The sequence below is a fragment of the Scomber japonicus genome, chromosome 14 (assembly GCF_027409825.1).
Source record: "Scomber japonicus isolate fScoJap1 chromosome 14, fScoJap1.pri, whole genome shotgun sequence".
NCBI classification, from domain to species: domain Eukaryota; kingdom Metazoa; phylum Chordata; class Actinopteri; order Scombriformes; family Scombridae; genus Scomber; species Scomber japonicus.
This window is the reverse complement of record NC_070591.1, coordinates 12,958,593-12,985,604: the sequence shown is the minus strand read 5'-3', so window position 1 is coordinate 12,985,604 and position 27,012 is coordinate 12,958,593. Positions and strand designations below refer to the sequence as shown.

General features: G+C 39.4%; 2 protein-coding genes across 4 annotated transcripts in view; one reads left to right on the top strand and one right to left on the bottom strand.

Annotated features, from left to right (window-relative positions):
* Positions 1-326: 326 nt before the first annotated feature.
* LOC128372717 (pleckstrin homology domain-containing family A member 1-like) lies at positions 327-18,073 on the bottom strand. 3 transcript variants are annotated; one of them, XM_053332854.1, is made up of 14 exons: positions 17,998-18,073; positions 13,053-13,289; positions 12,110-12,166; positions 11,936-11,981; positions 9,002-9,099; positions 8,477-8,608; positions 7,566-7,706; positions 6,975-7,043; positions 6,302-6,366; positions 6,099-6,162; positions 5,903-5,992; positions 4,191-4,264; positions 3,332-3,406; positions 2,062-2,440 (listed from the first exon to the last, which is right to left on the bottom strand). In XM_053332854.1, the coding sequence occupies exons 2-14, from the start codon at positions 13,191-13,193 to the stop codon at positions 2,209-2,211; spliced, it is 1,284 nt and encodes a 427-aa protein (XP_053188829.1). In that variant the 5' UTR covers positions 13,194-13,289; positions 17,998-18,073; the 3' UTR covers positions 2,062-2,208. The 3 variants fall into 3 exon arrangements, with proteins under 3 accessions (XP_053188827.1, XP_053188829.1, XP_053188828.1); XM_053332853.1 differs by lacking the exon at positions 3,332-3,406; XM_053332852.1 differs by lacking the exons at positions 3,332-3,406; positions 4,191-4,264 and having other exon boundaries at positions 327-2,440.
* A 3,240-nt stretch (positions 18,074-21,313) lies between these two features.
* phactr2 (phosphatase and actin regulator 2) overlaps positions 21,314-27,012 on the top strand; it is a 46,963-nt gene continuing 41,264 nt past the window's right edge. The window contains exon 1 of the mRNA XM_053333034.1: positions 21,314-21,530. Coding sequence (XP_053189009.1) covers positions 21,377-21,530 — 154 coding nt within the window. The 5' untranslated portion in view covers positions 21,314-21,376. The remainder of the gene's footprint in view (positions 21,531-27,012) is intronic.

The window sequence follows — 27,012 nt, the reverse complement described above, 5'->3', positions numbered from 1 at the left end:
TGTTTTGTACCACTTTAATTTATGTCCTTTCTGAAGATTTAATCATCCCATCACTGATAAATACATAACTCATGACTTGTAGAGCACTGTGGCTTCTTAATGAAGTGAACCAGAGTGAAGGTTTTTCTTTCACCACAAGAGGGCAGAAGAAGCCTTGCTGAGAGAGGACGAGCAGCTACACTGAAAAACCACATGAAGCTGAATGCCAGCAATAGTGAATTTCTTTCTTTCAAGCCTTTATTAAAATCCTGTTTTACCTCCACAGAATGATTGTCCCCAGAGGAAATTAAAAAGCACAGTACCAAATGATATTCCAGGAATCCTGATCACATTTTGAGTGTGTTTATTTCATCCACATAATAAATAGAGACAATTCAAACCAATTACACCAGACCAAAATGGGATAAAATAGCTTGGCTTTGTTGGGCTGAAATGAATCAGGCATTTGAGAAAAAAACAAACAAAAAAGAAACAAAACACGATTAGTGTATACTATTTAGCAGGACTACAAGACATTTTAAATACAACCATGAGGCTGCTGCCTGCTACTCTGTTAAACCTCGCAACACAAGTAGAAGGAATATTATTAGGAAACACCTAGAAGCATATAAAAAATAAATCTGCTGCACACAGCTCTATTCTGCACACACACACACACGCACACACACACAGAGCGTTTGTACTGTAGATAAAAATGTGAGGAATCATTAAAATGTCAACATGCAACCGAAGTGTCTGAGCTTGAATTTTGTTTCTGTTAAAACATGATTCAAAACGTTTGCATGGTGTTCATACAGTATAATCATCTTCAAACAAAAGGACTGCAGGTTTAGCTACCTCATGTGAACCTGTTATTACCCTGCCTGTCACAGCACGGAGCTGATCTATAATAACCCACCCAGCCCCGATGTTGAAGTTTTTATGAATATGAATTACAAAAAGCATACAAGGGGTACGTCTGTTGGTTCTTGTTTATGTAGTTTCCCACGTCGTCCAGTGTCACAGGAGTCCACAAAGTCTGGTACGCTGAATTGTAGTTGGTAAAGAGGCTGATTCAGATTGTGAAGTGATGCGTGGACTGTGATGGCTTTCAAAATGTTTTTCTTTTGCGCTTCTGCACAGTTCTCCTCACTTTAATACCAGAGGTGGATTAACAGTAAAAACTAATCACTGCAGAAGTTATGTGTGTGCGCTATGTCAGTTTGTGGTCAATAAGAGTCAATGAGGACTCGTATGACTCAAGTTTACTTTACTCTTCTTCAAAAGACACTTAAATAAAAAGTCTTGGCAACGGTTAAAAAATCGGATTAAATGTGGCTGAAATACATTTGTGTTACATTATTATACATACACTGGGTCTATACAAATATCTGTATGTTTTGTCTAGTCCTAAAATCACTCCATGATCTTTGAATATTAATTTGCACTGGAGTGAGGATTTGATCCCAGTCCAGGCTTGACCCAAATCACTACCACTGCCCAACAACAGACAACAAATCCAGTGTTACAATAATGAGTGTATGAACAGACCACACTGTTTAAATTAGTAGATTAGAGATGTGATGAAAAGCCAGTCCTCAATTTGAGCACTTTTCAAACATGAGGAAATATCTTGCACCCTTAGTAGCTCCCTTATATACTTGGCACAAAGTGGTTTACAAAATCCTCCTCTTGAACTGAACACATCATTGTGCCTGTACAGTTTGAAATAAAGCTCTCATTGATTTCCAATCAACAGAAATAAGCTAAAATTTGTATTTTTGTTTGTCAACATCAACTCTTAGTAAATAAATACAGCGCTGTAAATGCGAGAGCAGACAGGCAGAGGGGAGGGTGGGGTGGGGTGAAGACTGGGTCATCTTTGGCACACAAGTGCAGTTCAGTGGTGACCCAACTGTTTTCTCCTGCACACTGACGGAAGAGCTCGAAAGTTGAGTTTGTGATGTTGTGCACCGTCATACGCCAACAGCTTTGGCAATGCCTGCTCTTTTTTAACATCTGTTGCACATCGTTTCCTCTTTATCGTTGCAATCTCTGCCAACATCCATCAAGTTTTAACATCGAGTCCAACGGCTCAGACCTCGCTCACTGGCAGGTCAGCGTCATCCAGGTCCAGGGGCGGTTCAGGCATGTGAGGCTCAAAGCTGCTCCGCCGTCGCCACGGCGACTCCTCTGAGTCAATGATGATGGTCACAGGTGGGTCGCAGGTCACTTTGCCAGGCGCGTCTCCTGCAGGGACAGGCGTGCTGGCGTGTGGCTGTGACTGGGCCGGGGCAGCAGGCTCATGAAGTGCTCGCTGTCCCATGCCAAGCTGCGAGCGTGTGCCGCACGTGACAGCAGCCCCCCACTCTGGGTAGCATGGTGGCATGGCAGATATGGGCGAGCGAGGGACGGGGGGACCCGCGGGGCTGCGGTAGAATGTGGAACGCCCGCCGTGTTCCTGCAGCAGAAAAAGCAGGAGGACACAGAAAAAAGCAAGAGATGAGAAAGGAGAGTTGAGACATTAGTAAGAAAACTGAAATCGAGTTTATTTGGGAGGAGTGAAAGTGAGTTACAGACTTGGAATTAGCACCGGCATGTAGGGCCTGATGCAGCTTAAGCAGAGTTGGTACTGAAGGTTGTAGGTGCTGAAGAATGTAGCATTGCTAGAGAGTGGAGATGGTGGTAGTAGCAGTAGTAGTAGTAGTAGTAGCAGTAGTAGAAGTAGTAGCAGAAGAGGTAGTGGGAGTAGTGGTAGTAGTGTCAGCAGGTTTTAGTTTTGGTAGTCTCGACAGGTTGCAGTGGAAGAGCCGAGTGCCTTAGGAAGCAGTGGTTGATTGTTGTTCATTATTCAACAGCTTTTCACTGTCAGATTTCAATCTCTGAAACACAAAACAGATGCTTGGGAAGAAAGAAAAAGGCAGCAGAGGTAGTGAAACCAAAAAAAGCCACCGAGCAGTTAGACAAACATTGCACCTATAAGCACCATGAGACTCCCATACAAATATCTGTCAACTTTAGGGTCCTGTGGTTTGACACGTTGATTCTCTCTTCCACACAATGATAAAGTGACGCCCTGTGAATTTGCAGCTTGTGACACCTCTGATAAGTAAATCCAGTGTCACACACACACACACACACACACACACACACACACACACACACACACACACACACACACACACACACACTCTCTTTGAGAGTGTGGACATGTGAATTCAGCATTGGTGTCTCTGAATTTCAACAATGTTAAAAATGCTTAAATAATTAGCACAAGAAGATAAAGGATAAAGGAAGCCAACATGGAGTGTCTTATTATCATATGTATGAGAAAGAGAGAAAAAAAACATACAGGCAGCGGACAGGAGGGAGGAGGAGAGACAAGCAGGATGTCACACATCTAAGACAGGTACACAGCTGCAGCAGGCTGCAGAGATAACAGGGCATGAAGGGAAGAGAAACACACAAGGTGTGAAAGACACATGTATCCAGTAATAAAGACAGATAGAAACAGGCTTCAAGGTATTCATAGCTGAGCTGGTCAGGCAGTGCATGCAGTGAGTGTGTGTGTGTTTGTGCATGTACTCAATATGTCAATACTTTTATATGGAAGCATCAACAATAATGGCGAGGACAGGTAAAAGCTATGCAAGTGAAGCTAATAGGGAGGGAGGAGGGAGGGAGGCAGTGACTCCAGGTCTTTCCAATGGTTACATGGTCATATTCCAGCTGTTTGCAGTCAGTCTACACCTGGACACAAATATTACTGCAATCTAGCATTCGACTTGGGGTGTGCTTGATTTCAGTTGCCATGCTTGTGGCAACAGTCATCACATGCAAGAGAAGATAAATCAAACACACCTTGAGTCTTAAATCCTCAAACAAGACTTTTTACCTGTTTAGCTGGAAACTATCCGAGTGCAGTGGACCTAAACTTTCAGCTAAGCAGAAGTGGAAAACGAAAAGGAAAGCTAAAGAGAAGTGGATGAGAGAGGCAGCGAGGACGTGAAGGGAGGAGCTCTTGTTGGGTTATCACAGCCATACTTAGGGAGTGGTTTGTTTTTAGAAAAAGGAGCATCAGATGTGCCGTCAGATCTGATCTGTCCTCATATTGTCTACAACCACAAAGGCCCAGCCAGTGAGTGGAAAAACAGTATTAAAAAAGGTGGAACTTATAGTTTAAAGGGGGGGATTTAGACGAGCTGACATACGTGCTGCTGCACTCCCCGATTCGGGACGTATACCTCTGTATACAGGGGTTCGACAGCCGTCTGGCCTGCCGCATCTGCAACAACACAGTGCAAAGCAGGATTAGAGCAGATGGGCCATCTGCCCACAGGGAGAGGAGGAGAAGGAGAGAATGTGACAAAGACAGAAAGAAAAGGAGAAGACTGAAAGACAGGAGAGGAAAAAGTACAAGAGAAAAAAAAACAAGCAAGAGAGAGAGAGAAATACTCAGGAGGCAAGAAAGAAGAAACTGTAGAGAAACAGACAGCGCACAGGTGCTGAGAACGATTCCAGTCTAACGAGAAAAGACTGCAGCAGAGGACACAGATCTCTGCAGTTAGAAGAAAGGAACTAGTTTACTTCTCGCCGTACCTACATATGTGTATGTATGTATAATGGGTTCTTTCAATATATATATATACACATACATATACACATACATATATATATATATTTATATATACACACACACACACACACACACACACATATATATACATATATATATGCTGAAAGAACTGAATCACATCTCACTGTATAAAACTTAGTGGCAGTGAGCTGTGTCACAATGTTCAGGCCTTTATTTACAAAAGCACCACAAACCATTTGAGATGCAAGTGTAGAAACACAGAAGAAATTCTATAAAATAAAGATGAAGACAGAGCATGCAGAGGCCCCCTCCCCTCTTTCTCTTATTATAAGTACAGTAGAGTGAGGGCCTCATGATCCTCACTCCCTCCACTGATAAGTTAAAAGTCATGTGGTCACGAAAGTCAAAGAAAACAAATCTCAAGTTCCTGTAAAGAAATGCAAATCAGATACATGTAAGATCAATTCATGCTCAGCTTAGGTCCACATGGATATCTGTCAGAGTACAAACTACAACCTCCAATAGTTAAAACATATTCCTAACTTTTTTAGTAGTACAATCACACATCCCATCAGTGCGCCCACTGCAAGATAACATTACAACACAACATCTGTTTATTGGTTCACATGTCTGTTAATAGTAATTTATTTAAATATGTTTTTTTTTTTTATCCTCAAAAACTGAAACATCTTTTACTGTGTATTTCATTGTGGTTACTTACTTATAAAAATACAGCCAGACCTCAACATCGAACATGTAGTGGCCTCACAGAGTTCATGAAGTGCTGATAGGTGGTGATGATGGACTGGCTACCTCACTAATGACGACATAGCTTTTTTTTCCCCCCCGGCAAAATCATACTGCTTTCTTGTGGCCCGTGAGAATGTTCAGGGTTTGGCAACCTCTGGTATAGGCTACACCAAGCAGAATTTAGCTTCTTTAATCTGCTAATCAGACTATTTAACAGCAGCTTAATAGTGTTACAATTCTGTAATAAGGAACTCATAGGAGGAATTCCCTGAAACACATTGTAGCCACACAACTGTGGTTTCTGTTACTGTATGAGCTCTTATGAAAGAAAGTGAACTAACAACATAATACAAATAAGTCTTCAAAAGTTTTCACTTGAGTCATCCGACCACCACATGTCACCAGGTCTCATGTTATGCACATGCCTGACTGAGTCAAGTCTGAACTCATTTCCCTTTTCGTTAGGTACATTTGAGGTCATTAGATTTGTGATTTCAGTCAGATTGAAGTCTAATTATCATGACTTGAATCAATTCTGCAGTGGTACTGTGTTATAGTGTAGTGTTTGATACATACTGTAGCAGCAGACCTTCCTGGCCCCCGCTGGGCCACAATGGCCCCTGAAACAGCCTTGATCCAGCTGTGCATCTCCTCTGGACTGTCCGCCTGGTGGAGGCAGAGAGGGACAATGAGAAACAAAGAGGAGGAGAAGAGTGTGGAGCGTGTGGATGAGAATCTAAGGTACATTCCTCTTACCACAAAAACATCATACCTGTATGTAAAATGTCCTTGATGTGGTGACGACTTCAAACAGATTATCTCTCATCATAATGTCACTACAAAAAAGTAGAAAATAAGTGAGGTCATACTCATCTTATCGATATCTTCATCTAAATCAGGAGAAAAGTCAATGCAGTCCTTTTGGACAAAAGACATTTTTTGCACAATGGGAAGATGCTGGGACTTGTTAAATACCTCTGTTTGCACTCCTGGACTTTGTGAACTTCCTTCAGTGGGATCATTCTCAGCGGCTCTTTCTCCTGAAGATAAAAAAATACTTTTCATAATACTTAAAGACACAATATAACAACTGAAATACACAGGTTATGTGTTTCTATTTGCATGTATGTCACACATGAATGCTTCTTCTAATATGTTGGCTGATAACGCGGCTGCTTTGCTGACTTTGTTTTCTGTTTCATAGGGAAAGAAGATCCCTGGTGTTTGTAACTTTCTTGACCTGGCTATTTGATACAGTAGACAGAGAGTCTGTGTCCTTGGGGCCTGTTGATAGCCAAATAGACAGATAAAGCTGTCAAATAAGGGCAGACCCTGACAAGGACAGGGTATGGGACATGCAGTGTTATCTTAAGGTTTGTGTGTGTGTGTGTGTGTGTGTGTGTGTGTGTGTGTGGAGGAAGGCCCGGGGGGGGGGGGGGGGGGGGGGGGGGGGAGAGACAAGGCATGACAGGACATGTGAAGTGAAGGCAATGAATTCCACAGACTGCAGATTAAACATGTCAGGACTCAGGACAGTGTGTGTTTGCTGTTAGTCTGCCTCAGAGTGTGGAGATGAATACAATCCACATGTAACATCAATGAAAACATTCCTTAAAGGCATCATATAACTTAAATCAAAGTTAATTACCAAATCTGACTTGAAGTAACTCATTGAGTTTTCTTCCAGAAGGAAGTAGCGCCTTTTCCAGTTCCTCATCTAGGGGGAAAAAGGGAGAGATGTTCAGACCTTTTGAATAATTTTATGGCAATACAAGATGTGGTTGTCAGTATCCTACAATAATAAAAGCTACATTTCCAACACGTTTTATAGTGTCTATATATAGAAAGGGTAGTCTATTATCCTTGATACGCGAGTTGCATTTCCTTAGGCAACCACATTTTTTACTATTATCAAACCCCGAAATTAACATCTAACATTCCTAGACTCATTCCTAGGCACATTGTTTCCCACATTAAGCAGCTACTTATTTTTGTCTGTCATTTTTATTTTCATTATGCCAATCATAATTTTTTTATTGCATCATCATTTTTTGTTGCATTTACATGGTGAGGCAATAGATCAGTCAAAACAAGTGCGTTGATGAAGCCAAAGATGCCAGCGGCACAAAGTCCCTAATTTGAAAGATGTTGTAAGAGGCCGGATTGCTGTTGAACTTCTCTGAACGGTACCTGAAGGCAACGTCAAGACAATTCAACCAAGAGAGCGGCAGGAACTCACCACGGCTCCTTGCTTGACGCAGTAGCCCGACTTGATGACAGTGTGTTCCTGGGACGGTCTGCCCAAGAAGTACGGCAGCTGGCTGTGGGAGCGATGCATGGCTTCACGCTCTGCTCTGTCTGCACCGTCACCTCCTTCACGCTGGAGGGTGAAGGACACCGTTAGAAATAGAATACTTACAAGATCCAACAACATTTGAGCTATTTGTGACCACAAAACACATCAACCGCAAGAACAGACTTATGACAACAGAATTATGAGAAAATGCTAAAGGTTATTTTGCATGATACATATTCACCACTATCAATAAAAATAAAAATAAATAGTAAAACTTGACAGAAACATATACAGCTTACATTAATAGTTTAAGGTTGGATGTAAGGATTTTTTTCATTATGAATAAATGATAATGAACCTGGGTGGGGGCAAGGTTGTTGTATATTAAACATTTATTTATTTTATGAATTATTTATCGATTTACAAAATGTCAGAAAATAGTGTAGAATGCCCATCATAAGGTGATTTTCTTTTCTTTCCTTTCAACTGCTTATTTTCAAACAACAGTGTAGAACCCAAAAAATATTCAGCTTACAATGATAAACACAGGAAAACAGGAAAAAAGCAGTAAATCATCACAACTGTGAACTTGGAACCAGTGAATTTAGGGCATTGTTGCTTTCCAAACGACTTTAATTATTCTGCAAATACTTTTCTGTCTATCAACCAATCTTTCAATGATTTTACTTTCATTAAAAATAGAGATATTGCTGAATATCAATATGCAATATTTTGCCTCCATCCTTTCAGTTCCTCATAGTTAACAGCCGTTTGTTAATTGTGCTTCTTAGCAGTGTGTGAGTGTGTACATGTACGTATACATGTTGTGTGGTACATATTGGGACCATGTTTACCTGTGTCTGGGTAACAATGGGGACCCCTCCTATGATCTCAGTCTTATAGGAGACTTGTTTCTTGGGTCCTACGACATCTGGCAAAGCCTTGTGGTTCTCTGCGTTCTGCTGGCCATCAAACACCTTTGGCACCTTAGAAAAGAAACACACACACACAAAATTCAGCTGTAGGATGGAGTAAGTTGGAATAGAGCAACTTCTAGTAAAGTAACCTCTACACAGTCAGGAGTTGACGAGCCTATCACACATTTTATATCCATTTCCTTTCTGGATGGTTGCGGCTTCACAGAGAACAATGGAGCAGTCCTTTATCCCCGCACTCAATGCAACAATACGGCATCCTGTTAGTCATGCTCTGACTCACTCCTATCTAGTTTCTTGTCTCAGTCCACTCATTCATTTCTACAGAATAGGAAGAAATAAAACTTTCTCCAAGTGATAAAACATGTGCCAAAAAGAACAGATCGGTACACATGAATCAGGGATAGATTGTGTGTCTAGTGTGGGTGTGTGTGTTTGTCTTACAGTGATCTTGGTAGCTTTATTGAGAGCGTTGACCCAGTCCACGAGGTCCTGCTGATCATTGGCCTGCAGGAAGAACTTCCTCATCCCAGCATTGATGACTAATAGATCATAAAAAACCAACAGTGGGAAAAACAGTATGAGTTAAAGTAGAGAAGGAGGAGAAAGACCGCATATTAAGCCAGGCTGTACTCTATAGACCACATCATCTGGATTCTGTGTTGGATATGAATCACATGAAGCACTACAAGTAAACAGGTGTACTATGTAATGGGTGTTGACGAACTTGGCTTTAAGCCTTTCTGGTAGATCAAACATAACAGTTTCAAAAGAACAGATCCACTGCCACAGATTCCTCTGGAAGGGAAAACAACGGAGCCAAGGGACTCTCCCACACACCACCAGAAACTTTTCTCTCCATGTGGATGATGACCTAGCTAGACTCAGCTGCCTCAGACTGAAACCACCTACCCACTTTTAACCATGACGGAACGAAAACAAGAAACAAAACAAAACAAAAAAACCCATGGCTACTTCCAAATATTCTTGCATATTTTCACACCCAGGTGAACATGAGCATACCCCGTTTTCAATCACAAAGACATTTTTGGGTCAAATGCTGATTAGCTATGGATCAGGATTTAGGCACTGAGAGAACGAAGTCTCACATTTTCTCTCTCTCTACACCACAAATCCTTCAATTCTGCAGCTCAACCCGTCCTTGTGTCTCATCTATTTCCTCTCGACACCATGGGAATAAATTACATTAAGTCTGGACTGGTAAATCTGGCGGGGGCGAACCGTAAAAGGCACTGAGAGCTCAAACTGTGGCACAATGAAGATCATTCTTCCTTGCACTATGTGTGTGTCCAAATCTGCTCCAGCAATTGGACACATGTAAGACCTCTCTCTGTATTTTTCCCACTTTCCTGTAAATAAATCGGTCTGTCTGCTTTCTGGCTCAGATGACCAGTATGAATTAATCTAATAAGATTATTCTTCAAATTTGTGAGATGTGTGCTTGTTACTGGTTACAGTGTAGAGGTCTCCCTGGGAAGACAAATCAGGGAGTGGGGATACCAGCTCTGACTCATAGTTACACATAATAAAACAATGTGTGGTTCTGAGAAATACAGCCGAGCAACGAAGATCACATGGCACATATCTCTGTTATCTTACTATAAAAAACACCTATAAGGGAAACTGCCTTTTTCCAACTTATCTAAAATCTTTGTTTTTAAGTTTCTAGTCGTATTAGAAGGGGAGCAGCCGGATTCATAGAGATCAGCAAAACATGTGGCGCACAAATGGCAGTTTAAAAATAACTTCATACATCTCTGAATCAGGTTCCGATTAGGATGCCGGCATCCTGTCGAAACCTCAACAAAGCAACTGGTGTGCACATACACAGTCTGACACACACAGTCCCGGTAGTCAGCTTCTTGTCACACACTAGTATTTCCTGCTATTCAAGCGATAGAGCAGGAGGAGACGGGCTAGTAAACAAATGAGGGAATGGAGATTTACTCCTAAATAAATTGCTTGTGGATGATGGTCTATGTTTATGCAACACTGTTCATTCCTGTCTTGACCGGACAGGTAATGAGGACAAGGACAAACATCAAGATACACCCATGTCTTTGTTGCAAAATATTCACTAATAGGATATACTGAAATGATGCAAGACAGATTTCAATCACTGGTCTGTCGTACCAAACGTACACGTTTCAAGTCGTGTGTCTTTCACAGAATAGTCTGTATTACTCTATTATTCTGGGGTCAATTAGAAATGAGAATTTAAAATAATAAGTTATTAAATATTTTCTAAAGTCCTTAAGTTCTTTTACACTCCTTCCTGCTTCGAGGTATCCTCTGTGAGCATGTGACCATTAGTGTCTCTGTAGGAGAAATGTTGCAATTAACAGGTTTCTGTGTTCTTTGTTTGTCCTGTTGGACCAGCACGAGTTTGAGGAATGACGTGACACATACTTCAGCTGACTGTAGAGAGTATGTGAACCTATACTTTATGTACTTTAAAAGCTGGTAATGCACCAGTAAAAGAAAGGAAGAGGAAGAACACAAGCTGAAGAAAACAAAAAAAAGTTTACAAAACATTATTAAAGTTAGGAAATTACATTATACTTGTACCCTTAACATTTAGATTTATAAGTGATTTTAAGGAGAAAATGTTTAATTGCTGAGTCTCTAAATGTATTTTATCTGTCCATAATTCTCTGTATTGTAATTTTGCCATGTTTTTCTATTCTATACATACGACATCCACTACATGTCTGTCCGTTTTGGAAGAGAGAGAGATCCTTCCTCTGTTGCACTTCCTGAGGTTTCTTAAAAATAACATTCAACCCAACCATCAACTGATTAAGATAATAATACATGAATGACAAAACATTCCCAAAATAGTTAAAGCTGTTAAGTGCAAACCCAGACCATCAACTGCTGTAGCCTCCTGCATCTTTGTGTGTTGGCTAAACAGACAATGTTGAACGAGGCCGCCTCGTCAACGGGAGGAGAAAGTATGCGGAGAGCGGTGCTTGACCAAGTTTAGAGGGCAGACAAGGACAGCAACCGTTCCTCCCTCAGGTTATATTAAGTGTACTCAGCTCGGTCAACATGTGATTAACCACACGATCACTGCTGGTGTTTTCAAAGTGCTGCAGCAAAGTTTTAAGTTCTCCTCTTTTACAAGATCCCAAGTTTATTTAAAGAATGTGATTTGTGTTTTAATATGATTAACACTGATGGTCATATTATCTAAGATCCATAAGCTTCACCATGCCAGAGACTGTAAAAAGAAAGGAGATCAGCATATCCTCTCTACATGGATCTATATTTTTCTAGCTCCTTCTCCGCCAGTAAACTATAGCATTTGTGTTTTTATGCTGAGAAATGAATAACAGATATCAAGATTGTTCTTACCGAAGCAGAATTCAGCCTTAGGCCTCTGCTTAGTGGCATCGCTGACCTAGAGGAGGACAAAGCTCACAGTTGTTAGCTTCTCAGTTAACCGCAGCTAAATACTGTAAACTCTATTTATACATAATCTTATCAAGTTGGTGTCAGATAAGCTTGACTGGCAATATTTGTGCTTACCTTAGAGATGTAGGTGAGTTTGAGGGAGCCGACACACTCTGTACCAACAGGCAGGTTCTGTGGGAGAATGATGAGACAGTTAAAATAATCAAAGATAGGAGGATTTAAAATATAAATAAACCATTTTATTAATGCAAAGGCTTCAGCTGTGCATTAAAATAGAATGCAGTGTGGTGGGAGAGTAAAGTCCTGCAAAGCAAGTCAATATTATAGAGTAAGTACAGTGTACTTTGGCTACACTCCATAATAGTTAATTTCAGTGTCTTGCTGTGTTTCTGAAACTCCGGGATCCAGATTTAACATCATTAAAATTTAAGCTTTTTCATTCTATAAAAAGAAAGGGACGGCCTGAATTATTAAAAATGTATCCTGCGCTACATGATTTATGAATATTTCATGTAACAGCGCACTTACAAATACAGAATCGACAAAAACCCGCAGAAACCAAGAGGAGTTACACTGTAATTGTGACAGCGAGGGTCACAGAGCAGAAAACGATGACCATTGTAAGTCACAGAAGTCAAGGCTCACTACATGGACCCATCACAAAAATCAAACCCCAAGCTATTCTTACCTCATTTTAACCCAGACACATGGTTAACCCTGACTTACCCCTGTGCCTGTAATATGGGCTTTCTAATGCTGTCGGCTAGAATTACATGCTACAGGTTCTACCAGCCTTGTCGGACAGTCTGATGCAGGTAATATTTGGCCTGCACTTAGCTTTGTGTTCATAATAAATAAGGACATCTTAGCTAGCATTGGCCTGTAGTTAGCCTATAACACTTATAACTAACCAAAGTTAGCTTGCATGCCTGTGCATTTTCATATTTCCATCAACAAATTACACATTAGCCTGTGCGTTTACCGAGAGAGACGTTTTTTCTTTCTTCCACAAACACAGAGCTAAGAGCTAAGCTAGCACACAGCCCTGTGTAATTACCTGCGGGTTGTCCATGAACCACACCAAGCTTCCCTGCTGTGTGTCCAGTATGAAGTAACGGCGCAGGAACTTGCCGCTGCTCTCGTTCTCCTCGATGTCCAAGAAGCCACAGATGCGGTTCTGACGGTCCACGTAAGGCATCGCGCCACCGGGACATTCCCTGGCCTGCTGGGGCCAGGGGTGGAGAGAGATGAGCAGGAAGAAGAGCAGGGGCAAGCGGGACGGGGCGAGAAATTCCTGAAGGACGGAAAGAAAACAGTGGAAAGGGAGAGATGTGAGAAGGGAGGGAGCAAATGAGGAATTTCAGTTGTTGTCTTGAGCGTTGCTACCGTGTCCTGCTGCCTCTTTCTCTCTCTCTTTCTTTCTGTATCTACTGTATCTCTGGTCTCTCTGCCACCTGGAGCTCACTATGCTACTGCCTGCCAGGGGATCATGTGACACAAACCACAACCCCGCCTTTATCCTTTTATATCAGCCTCACCCACTCTCTCACTCTTTTTCTCTGTGTGTCGCTCCCACTCCCCCCCCTTGTAACACACACTGCACTCTGTCACTCTCTCTTCTTCTATCTGCTACACCCACCGTGGCGTGCCCTTTCTTTCTCTCTCTCTCTCTCTCTCTTTCCGTCTTTCTCCTTCTTCTCATGCAGTCGTCTCCTCTCTCACTTTCTGTTGTGCTATCTACTCCCCAACTGCTCTCTCATCCGATTTGGCAAGCCTCTGGCCTGCCCCCTCTATCCCCTCCCTCCACAGCTGAGCACCCACTTGAGCATGGTTAAAAAAAAGAAAAAGAAAGAAAAAAAAAAAAAAAGAAAAAAAAGGAAAAAGACCCACTGAGCTCAGCCATGTTCGACACAGACAACATAAACACCCTCAGGAGCTGAGCGGGAGTGAGTGTGCAATATTTAACCTGACACATCCCTGAAACTTGGAGCTCATTAGATTTTTTTAAAAAAAGAAAAAAAAAGTAAATGATTAGAGTTCATCTGTTTCGTCCTACGTGTGTGACTGCACGCATCTCAATGTCAAACCCTTTGTGGGTGGGCTCAGCATTACTGTAGGCATATTGTCATATTGCCTGTTTAAGCTGTCTTCTTTTTAGGCTGAGCCTAAAATATGTGAGTGAGACGGGTCTTTGGAAAGCAAAGATAAAGACGCTCTTTCTCCGCAACATTATGAGCAGTGTGTGGGTGGATGGGGGGCAAAGCAGGGGACAAAAGGCCTGGTTGTTGTGTGCATGGACTCTGCGCTGAGAGCATCTCACAGTTAGCCCCCTGCTTCTTACTTGAGTCATCCCATTCGACACACAGGCGCACATGCACACACACACACACACACACACAGAGGCGGGAGAACGGAGAGAGAGCGACGCTGTCAAAGACGACTGTCTCACACGAAAACAAACACTGATTGTCATGTGACTGTAAGAGACGTCTCTTGTTGGGTTTAGTGGTCCTGTAAATGAGGTAGTATGCACAAGTTCATCTGCATGCATTCACGCTCGTGCGTTTCAGCGATGCAGACGAGATGAGATGTAAGAGATAGTGTAGTGCAAACCCAAACAAAGTGAGCGTGCTAACATGTACAGTAGCTAAGCTTTGATTTGGAGGAGGTTAACTGATGGTCTAGTTTTAAATGGTACTGTGGAAAAATAGTTGCTCTATCGCTTTATATTTAATTTCTTAAGGTAACGAGATATACATACACACATATCCACATCTAAATGATTTGATTTTTACAGAAATGCATGTTGAAAGTCTAAATATTTAGGCTATTAAATACAAATGCGCAAAATCAGCATGTGGGTCACAGCGTGCGTCACACACACCGAATAAATCCATTTATATGTGTATTTGCATAGACTCTGGCAAATAAAAGTCAAAAAAGTGCAATAACTTGTGCTTGCACACTACTTCAGTAGCAAAATAGTCACATTTTCTGGCTCTGGATGCAAAAAAGATCGATTGCTGGTATCATTTGATGGGAGACGTTTGGATACTATTTGGTATCTATTTATTTTGGTCGATACCTTAAAAAGGTAGCCCTAATTGGGACATCTTACAATTGGAAAATGTACTAAGAGTAATGATATTGATATCTGCAGCTGGCAGTTTATCAGTAAATCTTTACAGATTACAGATACTAGTCGAGCCAATTTATCAGTCCAGGTATAATGCTATCTAAAACATAGAAAGTTAAAGTAAAAAAATGAGAAAAGATGACGAGGTTCCTCAGATTAGGTGGACACAACACTGAGTGGTCTACATGCACATCAGTCTGCTGCTTTTTAATCATATTCTGGCTTTGAAGTTCACATGAAAAACCAGTCTGTTCGTTTCCCTCCATGATCACAGCATTATGCAGGTTTTCTGATTATCAGTCGGTGCAGCTAAGTCTTTCCCTCACTCCTCCAAATCCTCACAGTCTCACTCATCAGTGTGTTGGCTGAATTATGTTGGCAATTAAGGATGAACCCAGTTTGGTTTTTTTGGCTGCAGAGACTAGACAAATTGCTCCGTGCATAAGTCAGCGTGTAAGTAACAAGGAAACTAGGAGTACAGAAATACCAAAGATAAAGTGCTTTCATTACCTAGTTATCTAGAAGAGATAACTGTTGAGTTTATTTTCTGCAGCAAAAGGCCTCGCTCAGTACATGAAAAAATAATTACTATCAGACAATATATTGTAACTGAATGTTTTTCTTTTGGCCTCAGACGTCCAGTATTATTGTGGTTTTAACTAAAACATAACATTCAGTACTGTGCTGGATAAGTGTTTATCTTTCTTATTATCAGCAAAACATGAAGATAACAATACTATCTGTCCTCTCCATCAAAGTTTGACTTTAACTCATCAAAATGACATTACTTATCATCATTTTCCAAATTTTTAATGATTACTACTATGTAATTTAAGTTGAGGATGCACACAGCAGACAGTGATCAGAAACCATAAGGTGTTTCCATGACACACTGGATGACTACAGGTACCCCGTTTAGATGTCTCAAAAACCCAGGAGGAGAGTGTATCCACATTTCTAGAAAGGATGTGAAGTTTATATGCACAAACACATAACAGGGTTACACCTAAAAAAAAAAGAAAAAAAAAGAAAAAAAGATCATAAACAGGATACTAGTCTACGTGTTGAAACACACATACACACCGTGTGTGCTTAGAAGTGGGGGAGAAATGAAGTGAAACTAAAAACCATAAGGACCAACGGGCTACAGGTCACATAAAGACAATAATAGTTGACACTCAACCACAAAACTCACTGTTCCCGTTTCCTGGAGGGTTTTATCCACCGTCACATGGCAGCCACCTAGTCAGTCACACAGGACAGGCCATAAAATAACGGTATGGGCCAGCTGGACAACGCAGTACAGAGTCAATATTGTCATTTCATGATCTCAAAGTACCGCCATCTTGTCAAAAGCAATACGACAGCTGGTAACGGTAACTGTGGGGGAGAAATGTTTCAAAGCAGACCTTCACTAATTCTTCTGTCCACTACAGTAGTTGTGGCTACACTTTTATACTGAAAAGTTCACCATTTTTCAACTACGTCTTAAAACGACAGTTAAACACAGAAAGAGGTTTTCCTCACTGTAACCATTCTTCTGTTAAAAGATCCTCTTCAAATGCACTTTTTAAGTGATGGGGGCCAAAATCCACAGTGTGTCCATGCCATCATTGTGTGGATCTAAAAGTTTCTGAAGTTTACGTGAGGCTTTATGAGTTTGTGAGTTTGAATTGACCACATGGATATCTGCCACATTTACAGTCTTCAGTATCAAATTCCCTTTTTGTATTTCCCTGTTGACCTGCAGTGGAAATATAGTAACTAAAAGAGGGACTTTGACTCTAAAAAGCCTGACTTGTTAAAAGATATAAACTTCATTTGACCAATTTGAATGGCTGAAGCTTCTTATTGCTTGTGGATTTTGCCCCCCCACCCCCATCACCTAATGGCTAGTATAAACCTATAAACAGAAGTAATGATTATGGTGAGAAAAATAAATTATTTACTCATTTGGACATTTGGCTGTTGTTTTGGGACACATTTTGAAAAACAGTGAACCCATCATTTATGAAAAAAACAATGAAATAATTCATCCATTGAGGTAAAAATGCCACTGGACCGGGGTAACTTAAAATAAAGGCTTAATTAGGTTTTTCCAGGTCAAAAGGTGGGACAGGTCATTCCAGTTCAGCTGAGAGAGAGTCATTTTTGGCTCTGAATGCAGCACATCAGGCCAGCAGGTTTGACAGGCTTTGGCCTTCACCACTATTCCTCAGGCAGGGTCCTATCTACCACACTGTATTAAATAAGTATGTGGGGTTTTTCTGTTTTGTTTTGTTTTGATTTTTGCTTTAGCAGGACAAAATGAAGATGCCCACTAGGTAATGTTAAGTGGTGACACTGACTGTGGCTTTAGTTACCAAAACAAACGATTTAGCCAACGAGCTTCCACATAAAATACCATCAATATCACACTTATATCCTCAAACTAGCCAGCCCAGGTATATCATTATGTATTTATAACTATCACAAACAGGCTGAAAACCTCTGAGTTAGCAGCGACTCTGGCTCGCTGGCCTCAAGTTAACTAGTAGGTATGTCTCAGGCTAGCATTAGCACCTACTTCACGCCTCGATCATGAACACCGATTCAACACACAGCTAACATATTAAGCTGTCATCGTAACAGCCATTATCATACCGTATGTTAAAATAATAATAATGCTTTAATGTTTCACGTCGTTTTGGTAAAATAAGTTTAGTCGTACGCGTTAACCTAACCAAGCTAACTAACTAACGACCCCTCTCTCATACACAGCGTCGGAAAATATTTAACAGGCTACTTTAATTCAAAGCTGCGTCTCCTCGTGTTAAATCGTTTAATTCCAGACCAGCTTCTTCTTTTTTTTTTTTTTTTTTTTTACCCGAGTCTCGTCTTCAGTAGCTGCTTCTTTCCGCGGCTGTGGGTCACAGTGTTGCTGGGTCGTCCTCTCCGCCTCAGCCCATCTCCTCCGTCTGCTGCTGCTGAGTGTGGAGCTCAGATTGTCTGTTAACGAAGATGATCACTCCGCGCTGTGGGGGAAAAACCAAACAGCATGCATGTCTGAGGGGTGTATGGAAGCCCATTTCCGCCAATGTGATGAAAAATACACTTATGTAAGTCATTATGATGAGTAACTAAAAAATTATGACTCAGTAACTCAAAATATTGAGAAACTATCTCAAAATAATGACTTAGTATCTCAAAATAATGAGAAACTATCTCAAAATAATGACTTATCGTATGACTTATCATTTGGAGATACTAAGTCATTATTTTGAGTTACAGTTAGTTATTGAATACATCTTCTGATGCACCTGAACACATCCTCAGTGATGTACAAAGTCATTATTTTAAGATACTAAGTCATTGTGAGAGAATAACTCATTATTTTGAGTCAATATCTTATAATAATGAGATACTAAGTTATTATTTTGAGATACTACATCATTATTTTGAGAAACTAAGTCATTATTTTGAGAGAATAAATAATTATTTTTGAGATATCTCATTATAAGGATATACTAAGTCATTATTTTTGAGTTACTATGTCATTATTTTGAGAACGTTGCTCATTATATTGAGTTACATGATCTTTGTTTTTCATCAACATGGCGGAAATTGGTTTCAATAGAGGGATAATAACCTAATATGAAAGTGCAGCCTTTCAAAAGGCCACTAGATCATGCCAGTTTGGTGGTTAAGGTATGGTAGGGGATCCAATAAAAAACGAAACAAAAAAACAGTGGTGGGAACTAAATCACTAAAGCACTGCATCCAACTTTACTTGAGTATTTCCATGTTATGCTACTTTTTACTTCCACTCCACTACTTTTTAAAATATTGTACTTTCTATTCAACTACATTTATTTTACAGCTTAATTTACTTTTCAGATTAAGATTTTACACTATGGATAATACAACAAGCTTTTAAAATATAACACATTGTTGAAGATGAAACCAGTGGTTTCCAACCTTTTTAGCTTTTGACATCTAACAAAGAGCAGTGTGTAGTCAGGGTATCATTTCAGATGTCTATGACCACAAAAATAGTGATAGTAATAGAAATAATTTCCCCTCTAAACTTCCCACTCAATTTCATTTCAATAAATGTCCAAATGATGTAATATTTCACCAAAAATCAAAGACGAGAGAAAACCAATTTTTGTTCCTGGACTTTGTTTTTGCCTTCTTTCCTCTCCCATTAATCATCTTCACAACCCCTCAGATTTATCTGGTGACCCTTTGGAGGCGCCCGACCCCTAGGTTGGAAATTACTGAGAAAAGCTAACTAACTGTATATAAAGTAGTTCAAACTAGCTCCACCTCCAGCAGCTACAACAGTAACATGCTGCTAACACACTGATGCTTCAGTATTAATCATATAATGATGTCATACTCATATAGGGCTACTTGTAGTGGAGTATATTTTACTTTGCTGTATTGGTATTTTTACTGAAGTAAAAATGAAAAATTAATACTTCTTCCACCACTGCCAGTGAATTTATATATATATATATATATATATATATATATATATATATATATATATAACACTATGTTCTTCACTCTAATACAGGTATTTCTTCTCAGATGATTAACTGTACTTATTCAAATTTAGGAGTTACTGTTTCATTAATATTCTACCGAAGAAAACACTCCACCCAACATCCTTTGGTGTGGAAATAAACCCTGTAGGCTGAAAAGGTTGTTAAAAGTTTTTTCCTTTGCAGACAACTTTAATTTACATCAGTCCGCATGCCAGAGATATTCAGTTTCTCATCATATAAGACCAGAGAAACCATAACATTTGAGAAGCTCAAAATGGTTAACCAGTTATATTTACAAAAACAGATGATGATTAATTTTCTGTTTATCTTCCAATCGATTAAGTGACCTATCATTGTAGCTCTAGTGGACTGTGTTGCAGGACTGGGTTGACATGTTGATGCTATTGTTTTTATCCAAAGTTAGCATGTTCAAAAAAAGTTTTGTATGATATGTGAGGTGCATAAATAATATATATATGACATGTTTTTTCACACTGTGGGAAATTGTTACTATTCAGATCCATTTGTAGCCATCATGAATTAAAGCTTACAACATCAGGTGAACTGTCACATCAAAATCATTACTAGGAGCAGTATCGAGCAGTATCTTGCTGCCAGTGTGATATACAACAAGTGCCATAAATATATGGTGCATTAATGTGGTGTGAAGCTACATGACAAATACATCTAGCATTTAGTTTGTATCAGACTTGTAAGCTCAACTGAAAATATTAAAAGATAAAAGTAATGTCCTCTTCATTGTAACTTGCTCCAAGTTACCTGCCAAACATTTTCAACTTCTTGTTCTCAGAAAAGGAGATCATAGTGGGAGCTCTTTATGTTTTATAACCTCTAGGTGTGTCTAGGTGTGGAAAGTGGAATTGCAACATCATAGTAGTGATTCAGCGACATCTAGCGTTTAAAAGCAGCCACTGAGGCCTGTCTTACTTCCCATAACACTGACATTAGTTGTTGCATAACGCTTGGTAAGCCAGGAACTCTCCCTCCAAGCAAACACACCTTGTTTTGTTGAATTGCATAATCGCCAATTTGTGAAAACTTATGAAAAGTTTAAATGATACAGTAGCTATTGATTTTATTTTATAGTACCTTTTGTTCTTATTCTTGTTCATGGTAGGAAGCAGCCTAGTACATCCTTCCTTCCTGAAAGTGACACATCATATCTTCATATTAGCTAATTAAAACATCTGCATCAGAGGTCCACGAAACAAACAAAACAACCCACAGCAAAAGGTAATACATTCATGCATATAGGTAGACTATCTCTCTATCTCTCTTGCACATTACTAATATCTACAGGCTATTAATAAGCAAGTATCCTGCCATGTATTAGGTCATCTCATGTGACATTTAGCCTACACTCATATGTCTAAACTTCTGAATAAAAGAACAAGTTAAGCAGATATTTCTTTATGCATGTAGCAAACAAAACCTTTCACATATCCTTTTCATAGTGGTCAGATCACATTTGAAAGAGCCATAATTTCAGAGGCAATGGGCGTTAACAAACAGAGGGACGCACACACATACACACACACACACATGGTCTGGCTGCTGCAAAAGAAAACTTTGAGCAAGTAGGGCAGAAGAGGAGGTGCTGGCAGGCTGTCGCTGCTGCTCATGTGAAGTTTCTCAGTTTCTCTTCTTCTCGTCACTGCACTGTGAATCTGTCTGCCACCCTTCTCCTGCAGGATGACAGAGGAGGTGACCATGGAAGAGGACAAGGATACCTACCTGGGGATGAAGCATTTTCCTCAGTTTTGGCCCCTTCCCAGGCTCCGCTCTCACAGTGATACCTCCGGCTTTCGCTCCAGAGTGCTGTTCAGGCTCCGGGGAGCCCGCTCAGGTACTGCAAAACACAAACAAAATCTGCATACATATAGACCAATATAGCACTCACAATGGGAACATGTTTTTGAGTATATACTTCTAGTTCATTCATTTTATTTCAGTCATTTGTTATATTTGAGCTTGGAACACAAAGTAGAACACTTCTTCTTTTGTCAATCTCTAATACTGAATATAAAGTCTCTCTTTAGTTTTGGTGTTGCAAATGTCAGATAGCATCTCCAATACTGACTAATAAAGCAACAGTGGCTTCCTGCTCTACAGCATGTCACTGTACGAATAAAAACTTTCACCTTCGCCTAGTCTGTCTCCACAAACCTAAAAAAAGTGAAAGTTAAAATCTTTTCATCCTTTTTTTCCTCTTTATTCTGTATTTACAGTGGTCTCAAAAGTATTCTTCACCCTTTGACATTTCCATGTTTTATGAAAGTGGATGCCATTCAGTTTATTTTGGCACTAAAATTAGAAATAAAAAAGAGAGAGAGAAACAAATACAACACAATAATGCTTTTGTTTTTAAAGAATTTCTTCTATACCACAACACACCTCATCACTACTGGTTCACCCAGTTGCTTTTACAGTTCACATAATAAGTTGAATGGAGGTCACGTGTGTAGTTAAGGAGTGACAAGTAGTTTTAGGTTAATTCACCAGTTACATGATGGAAAAAAATGTCAGACAACATATCCACTAAAACTGTATATGTGTACACCATTCATATCAATGTGTGTAATACTTGTATATGTCTATTGATCAGTGCTAAAAAAAAAGCCTGAATCCATTCACTTTGTCCAAAAAAAAAAAGTGTAAAACAATACAACATGTAGTCAAAGAGGAGGATATGAAAACTCTTCACAAGCGTTGTAAGACTTCAGCCACGGTGTTAACCAATAATGCGCCCTAAGTGTCTTACTTAAATGTCAGTGTCAGTTTTGCTACCTGAAACCTTTGGCTGCTGAATTCTTACAGGCTTATATATTGTTTCAGTGGTTAAGCCACTTCCTTTCAGCCATCTTCAGCACTTCAGCCTTGAGCGCAGCCTGCAGTGGCACACTCGGCTTGATTCACACCACCTACCCACTCTGACGTATGCAGACATGATATATATTTATATGCTGCTGTTTTCCCACAAGGGATGATTCATTTCTTAAAATATTGTAGCGGTACAAATACCGATACATATGATAAAGGGCAGTTATCTTGCTTGTCTTAAATTACCACAGGAAGTGTTCTGTGTTTATAGTGTAGTTGTAATTACAGGAAATCATCATGGACTGGAGCAGTTGGGAAATTAGATGTCTAGAGTTGTTTATGTCTTAGATTTTTAAAAAGCCTCATGGTTTAAACGGTTAAGTTGGCTTTAGTTCTGTCTCTATCTGAAAATATACTCTACAGATACTGTTACATACTACTACTGTACTATATATATAAGTGTTCACATACAATTCTCACTTGATGTCAGTTTTTAATCATACAGTTTGTAGTTTGGATTGAGACCTAAATGATCGATTTCATGGTCCAATTAAATTCACTAAAATTGATTATATAGGTTTTACTCAACTTGTTCCCATGTGAGTGGACAGTTTGTAAATCAGACAACAGAGGGAGCTAATCAGCCTTTTTACAGAGAACCTGAAAAACAATGTGCATAAAACGACCCCCCTACACATACATTATGGTTACGTTACATTTTCCACATCCATCCTACAGAGTACATTTAAAAACAGCCAAATGTAAACTGTGTTCATGCCAAATGTCTGTACAGTGTCTGAAAATTACATAATTGGCATGTCTCTCAAAAATATATGAATTACAGCACTCTCTCTGAAATTTAAGTGTATCCGCTGATGACACACTTTTCTTGCCTTTGTAGATATTACAAAAAATATTGAATGAAGGGAGGGATGTCTTGATTATGTCCAGGTAGTTTAATTTGTTTTTTTCTCTAAAGAAAACATGAGACTAAAAAGAAACTGAAGCTTACTGACATTACAATGTGCAAGTCAACAGGAAGCTCAAACAATTATCAAATAGGTCAGTAGGTAACAGCGAACACTCATAAAAATCACTTCACCTCATTTAGTCTTTCTTTATGGCCCCTAATCATTTTTTAAGGTTATGGAGGACACAATTCATAGGTGACACTGATCTTTTGAAGAGCCGGTGCAACTAATAAGGGCACATTGTGTCAGCAGTCATCCCTATTAATTACACCTGAAAATACAAGCGCTTCTCTTGATTTTAAAAGCAGTGCTTCTTTAAAAGCCTGTTCCTGCCAAACTGTGTAGTAGGTTACAATAAATATCACCGAAATGTCAACAATTTTGACACAAAATTGTGTAAAGAATGAAGTTTCCTTTCAGACGAATTAAAAAACTTGAAAGATGTAAGTCAGCAGTTGACAAAAACAAGTTCACCATCTGCTGACGAGGAGTTATGTGACATGATTGACAGCTCCAGAGCAGGTACTACGTGAACCTTGTGGTGAGATCGTTTTTGTCAACTGAAATTTATTGAAACTTCTTAAACATCAAAAACAAGATGGGTTATATTCTAAAAAAATATGTTGAATTGCCAAGAAACATGTATTATGTTAATAAGGGGATAAAGTAATTGCTATTTTCTATTACTTTTGATATGAGTATGCATGTTTGTGTGTGCCCACCTGTGAACTCATGCGCACACATTTGTGTATAAAACAATCTATTTGTGACCATGTGTAGGCTGAAATGTCCATTGTAAATAGCATGCTGTCCTCCAGATGGAGATATCACTTTTGTAATTACAGGGGCAGAGAAAAGATGTAGAGAGAGAGGAGAGGAGAAATACAAGGGCAGGAGAAAAGATAAATTAGCAGAAAATTTAAAAAAGGAAATGAGAGGAAAATTACAGATGTTCAAGAAGCAAGAATAGATATATTAAGACAAAGTGACAAAAAGGGGAAAGTGAAAAAGTAGAAAATAAAGGAGACAGCTTTAAGGGAACATGGGAAAATTATGAAAACAGCAAAAGAGGAGAGGAGGGTTACAAAGACAGGATGATTAAGGAGGAGAGGACAGATGGAAAGGCTGAAGAAAAGAACAGGACAAGAGAGGAGTGTCAGCTTGCTGGTGTGCTCTGCTCCTTGTGGGTACTGTCCTCGAAATAACATCGATTACAGCCCCTTTTAGTCTGCAATAACTACTTGTTAAAATGTACTGTAATGCAAAAGGCCGCACTTCTCCTTTCACTGCCCACGCACAGTCTATCCTTGGCTACTGTTGTAGCGGCTGTATCAGTCGCTGACATAACCAAAGGTTATGGTTAAGGTTTTTTCTTCTGTAATTAAAGGGGCCCTTTCTGTAAGTGTGTTGTGGTCTGAACTGTTCACATATTATCACCTTCAGCTGTAGCGATATCAAGTTATCATCGGTGAAGGTATGCATACTTGCAGACTGTCCAGTTTATAAAAGCTGGGGACAAATAAATGTGTGCAAGGAATAAGCTATAGTTTGTTATCTACACATCTTTAAATCTTAAAAAAAATAATATAGGCTACATCAAGTGAAAAATAGAGTCAAAGAATCCAATAAGCATGTTTATATCTTTGCTAGCAGCGCTGTTAGACTGAATTTAGGCACAGCTGTAGTTTGAGCTTAATGCTAATGTTAGCATGCTAAAATGTTCACAGCAACATTACTGTGGCATGCTGATATTTAGCAGGTGTAATGTTTATCATATTGACCATCTTAGTTTAGCATTTTAGTATGCTAACATTTGCTAATGAGCACTGAAAGCAAAGTACAGCTCAGGCTGATATCATTGATTTTGAAGGAATTTTATCATAAACCAAAGTATGATGATGCCAGATGAAAAGTAAAAGATCCCCTCCAGACATATTTTAATACATACAGAAATACTATACTATACTATAAAAAAGTGAATATCTGATATGATTTAGAAGTACTTAAAATGCCATAATCTCCAACAAGAAGATTTTTGAGTGGAGGGGGACTAGAAGGGATCACAAAAGTTATTAGCCCACAATTTCTCCTAAGGGGGACATGTATGTTAGCACCATGTCATGACAATTCATCCAAATACTGTGAGACATTTCACTCAAAACAACAAATGTCAACCTCATGGTGGCGCTAGAAGAAAAGCTGAGAGGATCATTAAAGTCTGTAGAATACATCATCTGGGATCCATGATTATCTGTACTAAAATGCACGGCAATCCATCCAATCGTTGAGTTATTTCAGTCTGGACTAAAATGGCGGACTTACCTAGAGCTACATTGCTAGCATGGCTAAAAATAACCTCATGTTGATAACCACATCTCCAATAATTATCTCACATGTTTTACACAACTATTAACATTTGGCATTCATTAAAGACTCTGCTGTGCTTTAAAATACACTACACCACATCAGCAGGTAAACAACAGGTGATTGTAATCCAGTATTGGAGCTGATTGCTTAATGAGACACAGCTGTGTTATGTGTGGCCTTGTCATTAATATGCAAACATTATGTCTAGACACCTTTTAATCCTTCTGAACACATATATTTCAATCCTTTTGAAAGCTGACTTTTTCTATTACAGTCACACTCTCAGTGCTGAATATTATTGTCCCTGCCCGTTGTTTTCACACTTAGTTGTCTCATTTCTTTTATGTGCTATTTTGTGTGTTTGTGTGGGTGGGTGTTGTTGGAGTTGATGAGCCAGTTGTTTTCCTTCTTGTACGTTGTGTGCTGTCTCATTGGAAAGTCAAAGTCTCTCTTTTCTCCATATCTCTCCCCTTCCATCTGTCTATCAGTAACTCAGGGTCTCAGTTACTGAATAAGCCTTTAACTCTATTAATATTTGTGGAAACGCCTCAACAGCAAATTAACAAGCTGTTAACATTACACTGTAAGCCTCTCATAATGCTGTGTACATACAATGGGCTTGTAATGGAAATTTGATAAACACTTAAAAAGTTGAATTTAAAATGCTGATAGATCAAAGAGACATTAGTGATAAAAAATACCAAGATTAGATTTAAGTTTAAAGATTTTTACACATTAAGGCAGTTAAGGAGAGGATAAAAGATGAGAAGAGTCACGAAAAGAAAAAAAGGAAGAAGAATAAAACTGGAAAACTAGAATATATAGAGTACAGTAGAATAGATTGACTGGAGAGGAAAGGAGCGCTATACGGTATGCCGTAATAGTAGCTGCTCTCATATAGTCAATAACCTAATGGTTGTTTGGTCATTATGTCTGTTCTCAATCCAGTTTACATTGGTTATACATTCATACACACACAAACACACACATATGCAAACACTCTTCTTAGTTTCAGTCCATCTGTGTGTTTTATAATGTCCTGCTTTGTTTATGTGGGTTATGTGGTTGGTAACTTTACAATCAACAGGAAATTAGGAATCAACCCTGTCTGCTTGATATACAAAGACACACATACACAGATAAAGCAGTATGCATTTGTTTGTGTGTGTT